The sequence below is a fragment of the Solea solea genome, chromosome 11 (genome assembly GCF_958295425.1).
Source record: "Solea solea chromosome 11, fSolSol10.1, whole genome shotgun sequence".
Classification (NCBI taxonomy): domain Eukaryota; kingdom Metazoa; phylum Chordata; class Actinopteri; order Pleuronectiformes; family Soleidae; genus Solea; species Solea solea.
In genome coordinates, this window is record NC_081144.1 from 5,011,661 (window position 1) to 5,023,461 (window position 11,801).

General features: G+C 40.1%; 1 protein-coding gene across 1 annotated transcript in view; it reads right to left on the reverse strand.

The window, feature by feature from the left end:
- Positions 1–6,911, reverse strand: part of LOC131469282 (acid-sensing ion channel 1-like) — a 55,009-nt gene extending 48,098 nt beyond the window's left edge. Inside the window, exon 1 of the mRNA XM_058644278.1 lies at positions 6,519–6,911. Coding sequence (XP_058500261.1) covers positions 6,519–6,883 — 365 coding nt within the window. The 5' untranslated portion in view covers positions 6,884–6,911. The remainder of the gene's footprint in view (positions 1–6,518) is intronic.
- Positions 6,912–11,801: the final 4,890 nt, after the last annotated feature.

Genomic DNA, 11,801 nt, shown 5'->3' on the forward strand with positions numbered 1-11,801 from the left:
AAACAATGGAAACTCATGTGCAGCCGTTTTTCCAACTCTCTGTTGACAGAGACGCAGATTGGCCGGCTCCCTGCAACAGAGCGAGTGAAATTACCGTAATAACCACACAATGGCTTTAACATGCAACTTCTTTCAGAGAGCGTCGGAATTTTTCCGAAAGCACAAACCGTAGCATAGTTACAGTAATGCAAATGTGTCCTCTGCGACACGCTCGCTTTAAGGATTAAGATTTACTCACTGTAATACTCTATATTTAAGGTTATCTGGGGGGGGCTGCAGCCAAGCCTACACTGGGTGAGAGGCTGCAGGATAAACCCTGGACAACACACCGGCAACAAACATTCACACTCACATTCACAGCACCGGCATGTTTTTGGTTGGTGGGAGGAAGCTGGATTATGTGGAGAAAAAAACACATATATTGAAAAATGTCACAAAGAAAGATCCTGAGATGTTAAGAGAAAGTAAACGTAACACCTGCTACAAATCACGGCTGTGTTTCACCATCAGTGGGAAGTTCATACAAGCAACTACATGTTTGGTTTATTATTTTAGTTTGATTTGTTTTCTTTGTTAATTCATTCATTGCTAATATTTGTTGTGCCCGCTCCCGATTATCGACGTTGTAATTCTGAGGTGTTAAAAAAATCAATACATCTCAGATAACAGTGACATGATTTAACGTTCTGACCTTTCACGTTTGTGTTGTAATTAAACAAACAGTTCATTTCTCCTCGCGCTTCATCGTTATCCTCATTTCCACTAATTACTACACGTTCTTAACGATTGTCTTCATCATCATCATCATCATCATCATCAACAGCCACACGTCCCCAGAAACAGATGGCATTTCATTTTGTCTATAACACACATACTACTGTCTTCATTGCGAATAAAGGCCTGTGAGTGGAAGGGTCAGGGTGGGGTGTGTGTGTGTGTGTTTGGGGGGGAAGGAAGGCAACCCACATCATACGCAGCATTGTCGCTGCCACTGGTAAATTTCCTTTTAGTTAATGGAGCTCACAGAAACCCCAGCCGCGCTGCCTTGTATAATAAGAGAGCAGAATAGCTGTAAATGTGTCCGCTCGCTTCCCTTGCTGTGATCCCCCATTGTGCTATTATTAAAAATGTCACCATTTTAATGGACTCGCCAAAGAGCAGATTGCTTGTGATTTTGGTTGTTTTTTGTCTGAAAGGCCTTTTAGAAGTTTCTCATATGAGCGAGGCGCCTGTTACAGGAATGTGGGATTTTATTGATCTTTTTTGTGTAAAATGTGTTTGTATTACATGAATAAGAATGAGACTCAGCAGTTTTGCTATGTTTGAATGACTGCTGCTCTTAATTACACCAATCTGCATAATTTTTAAACTAAATTCATTAAACAGGGAATCAAAAAAAATACACTCTCTCAAATAAAAGCAAAAAATGTCTAAACTTACACAAACGGCAAATTAGTCAGTCCATCCCTGACTAGTACTTTTTGCTCCCAGAGTAATGAAATACGTACTTAACAGTAATGGCACAAAAACAACATGTATTTATGAGAATGAATAAATTACATGTTATTACGTAACAAATATAATTTATTGTGTTTTTATTGTGAAATATCTTCTCTGTTTATGTCAACAAACTGCCAAGAAAACATATTTAGTATTAAATTCTATCTACGCTTGTATGCGTGTAACTGTGGTCGTAGTTTTAGGGGTGAGAATCGCAGGGTAGCTAACGATACGATACGCGATACGCGGTCCACGATACCAATAATATCACAATACAGCAATTCTGTGAGAATCAATGTATTGCAGGACAATCATGCAGCGATACATCAAGAAATCTGACTGAAGAAAACTAAAGCGTTAACATGAAAAGTTAAAAGTGCCAGATGTCTCTATTTATTCACAAAGTGCATAAAGTCTATTATGTATTCAACGTGGATGGGGAATCTCTTAACGTAGCTTTCTCCACCATTATCCCGCTGTAAACTCCCTCTTCTTCAACCAGGTAACTTCCGCCCAAGTAGGGCTGCACGATTTGTGTGTTTTTTTTGCTTAGAATTGAGATCACGATTCTCTGGCATGAGTTTTTCATAAATTGAAATGTTTATTGCACTCATGAAAAAAAGATTAGAAACATTCAATTAGGCATTCAAGTGAAGTGTCAAACTTTACGTGATTTCTTTAGGCCCTGAACACATTGTTATTATTGTAGTGGCTTAAGCGACATATGGCTTGTTTGCACAAGCTCAACTCGTGACGTCATAATCAGGGACAATGGCCTTCATGTGTCGAGAGACGAGGCAGCGACAAGGCTGCGCTTGAAGTGAGAAACTCTGAGAGGACAGTAGGAAGTAGGATCTTTTATTTGCGATGTGGCTCATGAAATAAAATGCAGAAGAATCTTCTCATTTAGAAATGAGATCACGTGTAGTTTCCCCAATTTCCCTGACGCCTTCGGTGAAACTGGCAGAAACTGTTTACTTTAGAGCGCCTTCATTTATTAATAAAAATATCGTTATTTGCCCTGGTGTATAGATTATAGTATTGCAGGAGGAAGGACGATGATATATCACCAAATCGATATTTTGACCCACCCCTAGTATCAAACAGATACTGGCATCACAGCGCCACATTTTCTCCCACTCTTACATTTCTTAGAAGAAGAAGAAAAATATGTGCAGCGGTGTTTTTCATTCTGGTGAGGGCAAAGGGTCATTTAACACTCCAAATGAAATTTTCCAAACATTAAATCAATAATAACTGACCTCACTCAGGTTTAAAAATTAGTTCATAGATTTTCTCTGACATCATGATTAGGTCAGGCTCCGCAGTGGCAGAGGCGGAGAGTGTTTTCGTTTGACTGAGAGGGAACTTAATTGAAGCGAGGCGTTTGCTCCCCACTGTTTGTGTAGTGGACGAAACCTGCCAAGAAGCCACTTATGAGATAAAATCCCCAACGTATGAGCCGGTGCTGGGATCGAGGAGGGCCGGCGCTTCAGCGTGTGTGTACGGCTGAAAATATCATGCCACACGACGTTTCCCAGACCAGTGACTCCGAGCAGTGGAAGTGGGTGGAGAAAAATCTTAAATGGATTTCATGCCACAAGCACTTTCATTTCTGGCTGTGGGGGTATTATAGCCAAGTGTGCCGTTCCATCGCCTCGCTACCTTTGTCGAGAGAAGCTGGATAATGAGCACTAGACCTACTTTGGAGCGCAAGAGTGAAGATGAGTAGGAAAAAAACCAGTCTCTGTTCTGTTTTTCATTCTCCCTGTGAACATGTCCCTGGAAAGCAGTAAATGTATTGATGTAATAAACCCAGATGGCCAGTGCTGATTATCACATCCAACCATACAGGGAAAGAAAAGGGGCTAATTTTGGTGTTCAGACTGGGATCTTCATTAAAGATTTAGAGTCCACGTTGGCCGTATATCCACATAAAAGTGAAACCACCCGAGGCTTTTTGCTCAGTGCGCCGAGTCCTGTCCTCCATCTCTTTAACTGACAGCCCGTCAGAGGTTCACATCAATGGAGCTCTGAGCATTTACACACACACACACACACACAAGCTTGTTTTTATATCCTAGTGAGGACACATCAGAGACATAATGCATTCCCTAGCCCCTTAATCGAGCATGCAACCCCCTCAAACGATTTCATGTAGCCCGCCACATAATAGTATGATTTATTATGAATTAGATATTGTTCCATATCAAGACAAACATTTTATTTTGAAATTCTATGAAATATCACCTCTTATATTGATATTGAGATACAAGTTTAAAATCATATCGCTCACCCCCGACAGACCAGACTAGATGCTCAGTGTTTGAGTTTGAGACCCCTGTCCTAACCCTACCTGAACACAATTATAACCCTAACCTTAACCTAACCACCGTTAAAGTCATAGCCCTTAATCACTTTGTCAGGAATTAGATTCTGCCTCATTAGGACTAGGTTTTGGTCTCGATGAGGATGGTCAGTGTTTATGCCAGACAAGGACCTAAAGGGGTTACAAATACACACACACACACACACACACACATACACGTTTATGTATATATATGTATATATATATTTATATAAACATCGCTAATTCTCCGCAGCTTTGCTAAAGTTTTACACATGTAAATATCTTTAAATATGACTAAACACACATAGCTTTAGTCATTTCCACTGCAATCAGGTGAAGAATGTTCTTCAGTAGCCAGTTTTTTTTTTTTTGATTATAAAGCCTCGTTTGATTCAAGCACCGAATGACTGAACAGGAAAGAAGAGCTCATTAGGTGAGCAAGACGTAATTAACACATTCATCTCTCAATTAAAATCTTACCCTGTGAAAATAAATGATGGCATTTAAAGCATAAACTTAAACGAGTCATTGAAATGAAGAAAATGAATGAATCCCTGTTATTATCAAAAAAGAACAAGAACTGTACTCTAACCTTAACCATCAGAACTAAGTGCCGAGCATGCAGCCGTCCAATCGATTTCATGTTGCCCGCCACATAATATGATGTGAAAAAGATGTCTTATAGTGTGTGATATAAAAATGGCATCATTGCATTTTTGGTCCAGCAGAGGGCACTCCAGCAGAAGACTATCTATCGTCTACGATGACAGCAGTTGACATATGGTGTATACCCACCGGCTCTCTGTCGGCACGACGCGGCAAGGTTTAGGTTGCATCTCCACAAAAAAAGTACCTACTCAACGTAGGCGGAGTCATCACTGCACGGCTGCGTGAAACTGCAGTGACTTTGTTTTATACGCGACACACACACAAACGAGTGACTAGTGACTTTACACCAGACTCCTGATAGTTGTTGGAGATTAACAATTAACATTTTTAGGATTGTTAAGTCGTTTTAACTGATCTACAGTTCGGCACTGTTCGGCTTGATTTCTGTCCACACGTCTCTGGAGTACAGACTCCTCCTCCACAGACTACAGTGGCAGGGTCTGTGATGCCGCTTGTGATCGACGGCGCTGTCCCTAAATACATCAGACTCCTCTGTTAAATATAGAGGTTTCCCTGGTAGTTGTTGGAGATTAACCAATGTTTTTAGGATGGTTAAGTAGTTTTAAGTGATCTACAGTTCGGCGCTGTTCGGCTTGATTTGTGTGTGGGTCTCTTTGTCTCTTCCTGTGACGGCACGCTGGCCAGTCAGTGGCCGGCAGTCTGACCAATCATCGCATAGTTACCTACTTAGCACGCTTTTGGAACCTCGCTGGAGCAGGTACTTAAAATAGTACCTGATACCAGGTACTATGCTAGTGGAAACACTACTTAAACTGTGCTGTTAGTAACTGTTTAACTAGTTTTTAAAATACAATTCTTTCAAATAAAACCTTTCCTATAATTTCTGAAACTCAAGTATCTTTTTGGGGCTCATGTTTTTGTTGTAATTAAACTGTAAATAAAAAGCCTTACAATTGTTAACTATGATGTAAATTAAAGAGACACAAGAGTAAATCCACGTCTTCATGTGCTTATTTACATGTTTTTGTGTTTTATACTTTATGCTGTCTTTGATGATGTGTTTTGTTGTGTTATATTCCTTTTTTATTGCTTTTAGTTAACATTGTTTCATATCCTGTCTGTTTTATTTTATGGGATGTAAAGTCAACTCTGTTGCTATAGAAACACAATTGGATTGGAATATCCGGCGATATAGTATTGCAAACTTTTTACACCAAAAAATCTGTATCAATATTAGTTCCAAAAATCCTTTATCCAACTAGAGCTGGGCAACATTTCAGTAATAATATAAAATGGCAATGATTTTCTTCACTATAAATATAACAAAGGTTCAATATATGCATAGTTATTTGACATTTGTCGCAATTATATCCATATCGACTTATTTTTGAAAACATTTATCGTAATAATCTTTTGTCCATATCGTTCAACGCACCTGTCCTTTCCTTGTACAAAAGGCAAATAATTATTACTGATGCATTCATGTGTGAGCAACATAATGAGGTGCTCAAACCTCAAACTACATAATATATATTATTTATAAAGTAATTACAGGGAAAAAGTCACTAGCAGTCAGATAAATGTGTAAAAGTGGTGTCAAATGTATGATATTTCCCCAAATCATCACATAGGTTTATGTTAAATTTAAATACTGGTTTAGTCACAATTTAAATATGAATTTACAGCCTGAAAATGATGTTTATGTCGTGGAAAAGGATCATCCTCTATAGCTCCTCATAGATCAGTATGTTGGTTTGTGCAGGATTGGATCCTCAAACTACCTGGAAACCTTGAGTCTCTGGGAAGAAGGAGGGAATTTTTCATTGGAATGGATGGAGACATTTGATCCACTTGGCTGCTAAAACAATGTCCTTGGTTTTATAATAACAAGTCCTAAAAGGAAACTATGGAGAGTTAGCACATGTTTAAAGGGAATAAACAGGAAAAAACAATCAATGAATAAGAGAAAGCTTTGAACTTTGCACTCAGGGAAACATCCGACCCTTTCTTTTGTGTGTGAATGTGAGTGTGTTCGTACCTCTGGTTGAGCAGCGCGAGCAGCTCTCCTGCGTGGTACAGGTCGTTACGCGTCACGCGACTGAAGCGGAACGCGTTCAGGTTGCAGAAAGTGACGGCGGGGAACGTCATGATCGGGGCCGCGACCTCGTCCAGCTTGGTCACGTGCGGGTACTCCAGGTAGAAGTGGATCCGGTCCACGCACACGTACAGCAAGAAGGCGAGAGAGCCCAGGAAAAACACGACCCACAGGCAGCGTTTGATGCAGAAGCGCTCGTAGGTGAAGATGTGGGAGATTCCGTGCAGCGTCGACCTGTGCGCGAAAACTTCTAAGGGTGGAGGCTGCAGGTGCGAGTCCGGCTCCTCGCTTTCCGCTTTCAGGTCCATTGTGTCGCTGCAGTGCAACAAAACCAAACTGATTCACACAAAAACCACAGTCACTGCCGTGAAAACTGCGCAGACGTTCATTCACCTGTGGCGCAAACTGTCACTATCCATTTGAACAGGTGCGGTTTGGTTTGGTCGCCATCTCTCACGCGCACGGCGCGAGAAGAAACATGTGGAGCATGTGTGGCGCTTTTTTAAAAAGTCAGACGCGAGCAAAAGTCACGCATTTTTTGTGCAAAAAAGCAGTGCGGACTCCTCAAAGACACGCATTACGCACGCAGGTCCATCGCCACTGGTTTCTCACTGGTTTGCAGAAGGAGCTGTTTCGTCAGCGCGAGAATCCGCAGGTCGGTTTTAAGTCCCTTAAATCCCGCACTACCATCATCACCATCATGAGTCCTGCTGTCCTCCAACAGAAGCAGAGAGAAAAGAAGAAGAAAAGCCTCTGACACTTGAGCTCATTCATCAGGAGTTCTCTCTCTCTCCTCTGTGGCTCCTCCGCGCGCGCACGCACGCACGCACATCACTCTCCTCCTCTCTGTCTCACACAGTCAGGTCAGACAGAGATGTTCTCTGCTCAGGAGTCTGCACGCGTGTTTCAAACAGTCAGACGGCTGGTTGGTTTATGTTGGTCGATGGTGAGTCGTGAGCTTTTCTAAGCTCTAGCTTCTCTCTCTCTCTCTCTCTCTCTCTCTGTCTGGAGCAGCAGGAGCAGCAGCAGCAGGAGCAGCAGCAGCAGCAGGAACAGCAGCAGGACTGGGCTACAGAGTAGAGAGTGGTGTTCACCAGGGACTTAACTATAGTTTCACTTCACACTGGAGGGAGAGGGAGAGAGAGAAATATTGTAGCTTGAGTACCATTTTTATTATGGTGGCTTTAAAGGTTCAGGGTGTAACATTAAGGAAAGTTTATTGGCAGAAAGTGAATATAGCTACTACCCATAAGTATGTTTGTATATTTGTATCATGGCTTTAAGATAAAAGCCTTAGGAAAATGTTTTTATTGTACTTCAGGCAAGGCTGTTTATGAAGACTACCATTTGGTACTATTTTGAAAGAAAAAGTTGAACCTTGTTTATTCAGCCGTGTTTCATGGTACGGTACAATTTGGAAGGCTTGCGTTTAGACTGAGAACAGTAGCTTTACTTGGGAGGCGGGGTGTGGGCTGTGCCCGATGTGCCCGTGTCAGCGAGATATGTAGCGAGACAACGTACTAGTGTGAAGATATTGGATGTGACACAGCAGACAACATCGCGCAGCTTGTTTTTTTTCCTGCTCAGTTTGTGGCTGTTTGTCTCAACGTGACGTCAAGCTTTTGGCCCTTTTCCACTATACAGTCCCAGCACACCTCGCCTCAGCACGGCTTGACTTTGGTATGGTATCCATTCAACATGGACGGAGTGATTACTGCACGGCTGCATGAAACTGCCATGACTTTGTTTTACACACGACACACACAAACTAGTGACTATTGACTTGTAAAGCAGTTGTGTTCAGTGTACTGAATCATTAGAATCAGTTCATTAAAAAGATTTGTTCACAGAATCGTTCAGTACTTCCTGCATGACTGGAGCACAGACACTGAAATACAGCGGAAAGGGTTGTGATGTGGCTCGTCGCTCACAGCAGTGGTGTTGCTACATACACCAGACTCCTTTCACAGCACACCTGCAGTACCACCACAGCCCACAGGGGGGCCACAGCCCAGATTTTGGGAATTGTTGAGCTACAGTAAAACTGTAAACAAGACTTCTGTTTGGAGTCGTGAATGAGTCAAAGCCACCGTAGTTTTCCTGACAGGCTCGGGAAACGACAGGGATGAGTGGAGATGTCACACAATTTTACACACACTGCACCTTTAAATGTCCTACTTGCACAGAGAAACAATAGAAAACAACCAGAACAACACCATTCAATAATAATGATAATGATAATAAATCAAAAAGCACTTAAGATAGAAAGAAAGACAAGCAGCAGGGACAGAAAATAATCAGATAAAAACAATAAAACACTCAATACGAACAAACAGTAAAATCAATACAAAGCAAGTCTAAAACAGGAAACTCACCATCTTTGCTTCTCCTGGCCTCGTCCAGCAGGTCATTCCACAACTGAGGAGGGCAGAAGGTTTTTAGGGTTAGTCCAGTAATGATCTACAAGAGACAAAGATCTCAGTTTGCTCTTTAGGTTCATATCGAGGTGAGGAGTTCATCTTTTTATGGAGCTCGCTCATACACGTCTTAAAAAGTGATCATTAAAATTTAAAAATGTCTTCTAAAACGGATTCAGTGGCAGCCAGGGAAGTTTTTTTAAAAATGGGTGAAATGTCTTCCCCCCCTCTGTGACCCAGCGATGGATGAGTCCGACTGTGGCGTTTAACAAAAAAAAAATCTGTATTATTCATTTTTTTTGTTTGTGAGAGGCGAAGAAAGAAGTGCAGTCTGCAGTCTGTCTTATCTGGATGATGACATGAATGATTTGTGTGAATCTCTGATTGAGGTCATTTTTGTAATTTATTAACTTGATTTTTAATCGGACAGATACAAAAAGCATTTTAGCTGAGTCATGTTTGGGCTGCTTATTTCTTCTTCTTTTTGGGAGAACAATATTTGTGACACAGTATAGTAGAATTATGTCTTTGAAATGACTCAGCACAAATGTGTTGTTAACAGCTTCATAGTTCATACATGGTCTAAAATTATATATATATCGGATAATATCGCTGTCATTCGATACTCAAGTTTGTGATATCGGCATTGGTATTGGACACAAAAAAGTGGTATCTTCCCATCCCTGGTTACAATCAAAGGAAAAACTCATAGAAAGCATTGATGCTGTAGGATATTTGGGTCTAAAGAGCAAAATACACAGCAAGAGACTAACCCTTCCGTGACCATTGGCACACGTAATTCTCATTACCATAACTCTTAGACCGTTTGTGATATCTAGACAATTCAAAAACTACCTGGAAGAAGGGAAATAGAGCTCCTGATTCAAGTCAGCTCATCACCAAGTTCTGCAGAAAGCCTGGTAATGGCCCATTTACTTGTATCAGGTGTTTTGGAGCAGGGAGACATCTAAAACATGCAGGGCAATGGTTCCCCAGGACCAGGATTGAGAAACCCTGTCTTAGGGAGTAACCAGGGTTAAATCCAACACTTGAGTTCACTGCCAGCAGAAGATCAAAAATGCAAGTTCAAAATAGAAGTGGGACTGAATGCTTTTTGTTCTTTAGTGCAACTCGACAATGTCTTTCAACTAAATATGAAATAAAGAGTTGTGAGACTAATTATAGAAGTCAAAACTTCAATGTTTTAAACAAGAACCTTCTTCTTCTTTTGTGTGAGTTATGTAAAGGAAACCAACTTCATTCAGGGAGTGGATGAGGTCTCCACCCCCAAAAAAAACCCAGATTATTTCTATTTTGTAAGGGTGAGAGTCTGTGAACTACAGCTCTCGAGAATCCAGTCATTACCAGGCACAAGTAAAGAAAAGAGAAGGAAAAATGGATGATACTGTCTTGACTGTCTTTAGATTGGACCATGAATAAACAATGACATTTTAGTCCACAGCTGGAGACTGGTATGAAAAATGGATCTGGCAGTGCAACGGGGGCCAAATCAAGCATTGTTAATATGACAAAATATTTATTACGCTTCATAAAAGATTCATTACCCACCTTGGATACATCAACATAAGGTTAAAAAAAACAAAACTCTCCTATGTTGCTGTTGTACTCTGATCTCTCGGTTATGATTGATGCAGAAAAACTTAAGTAAACATTTCCTTAAGGTGTTTATGGTTTTCATATACTTAGCTGTGTGATACTAAGTGGCTCTGTGACTGCCTTTCCCTTGAGTAAATGATCTCAATATGTCCTCCAATACTGCTATAGAGTCAAAACAAAGAAACAAAACAACTAGTGAGAGAGGCACAAATGAATCACAAATGACCACAATGACTATACAGTCAGAGGCAACATTTTAGGCATCTATATAGCATATATAGGATCTTTAAGTTAAGTTAAGTTGATTAGCAGTGTCACAGTAATGGATATAGTAAAAAATGTCAAGGAAATACGCAGTGAAAATGCATTAAAGACACCAGAAAATATAAGAAATACAGAAAAAATATTCCCTATCTTTTACATGATAGTAAATAGAATATTATATACAATGTAAACACAGTGTCATCGTAATATGTACAGCCATCATAGCACCAGGCAGTTGTGTCTGATGTCAAACACTTGTTACGTTTGAGTATATTATTATATAGTACATTATCACACAAAAAAAGCATACAAATATAAGAGAACAGTACACAACATCAGTGATGAATCAGACATGTATACAGTACTTCTTACCTGGTGGATGTAACCAGAAAGACAAGAGGACATGTGGGAGCCACACGTTTACTATCACAGGTGGACCCAAAGTGGACAAAGTTCCACTAACCTGTTGGGTAAAACAATGGACAACAAATTATTGGAAATTCTAAAAAAAAATAATACAAATAATTAAAATAATTAAAATAAATTACACACATGCATACATCAACACATTACGACAATGGATATTGCATCTGTCCATATAATTAAAGCAGGGGTCTCAAACTCTAATGACCTATGGGCCACTGAGTGTTTTAAAGAAAAAGACATCAAAATAATAATATTTATAATTTTGACATGGAATACGGTTAATTAATAGTTCACAATGTAAACATAAAGTGACCAAAGCACAGACATTCACTTAAACTGCTCTACTACTACTTTTTTACTTTTATTTCAAATTATTTTTATGCATTGAGGTCTTTTATCTATCAGTGTTGTTGTCTGTAATTCAGACAGTCAGCCGAAGACAATTGTCCACCTCCGTGGACAATAAAGACGTATTCTTTTCTGTTATATTTATGATGCTAAA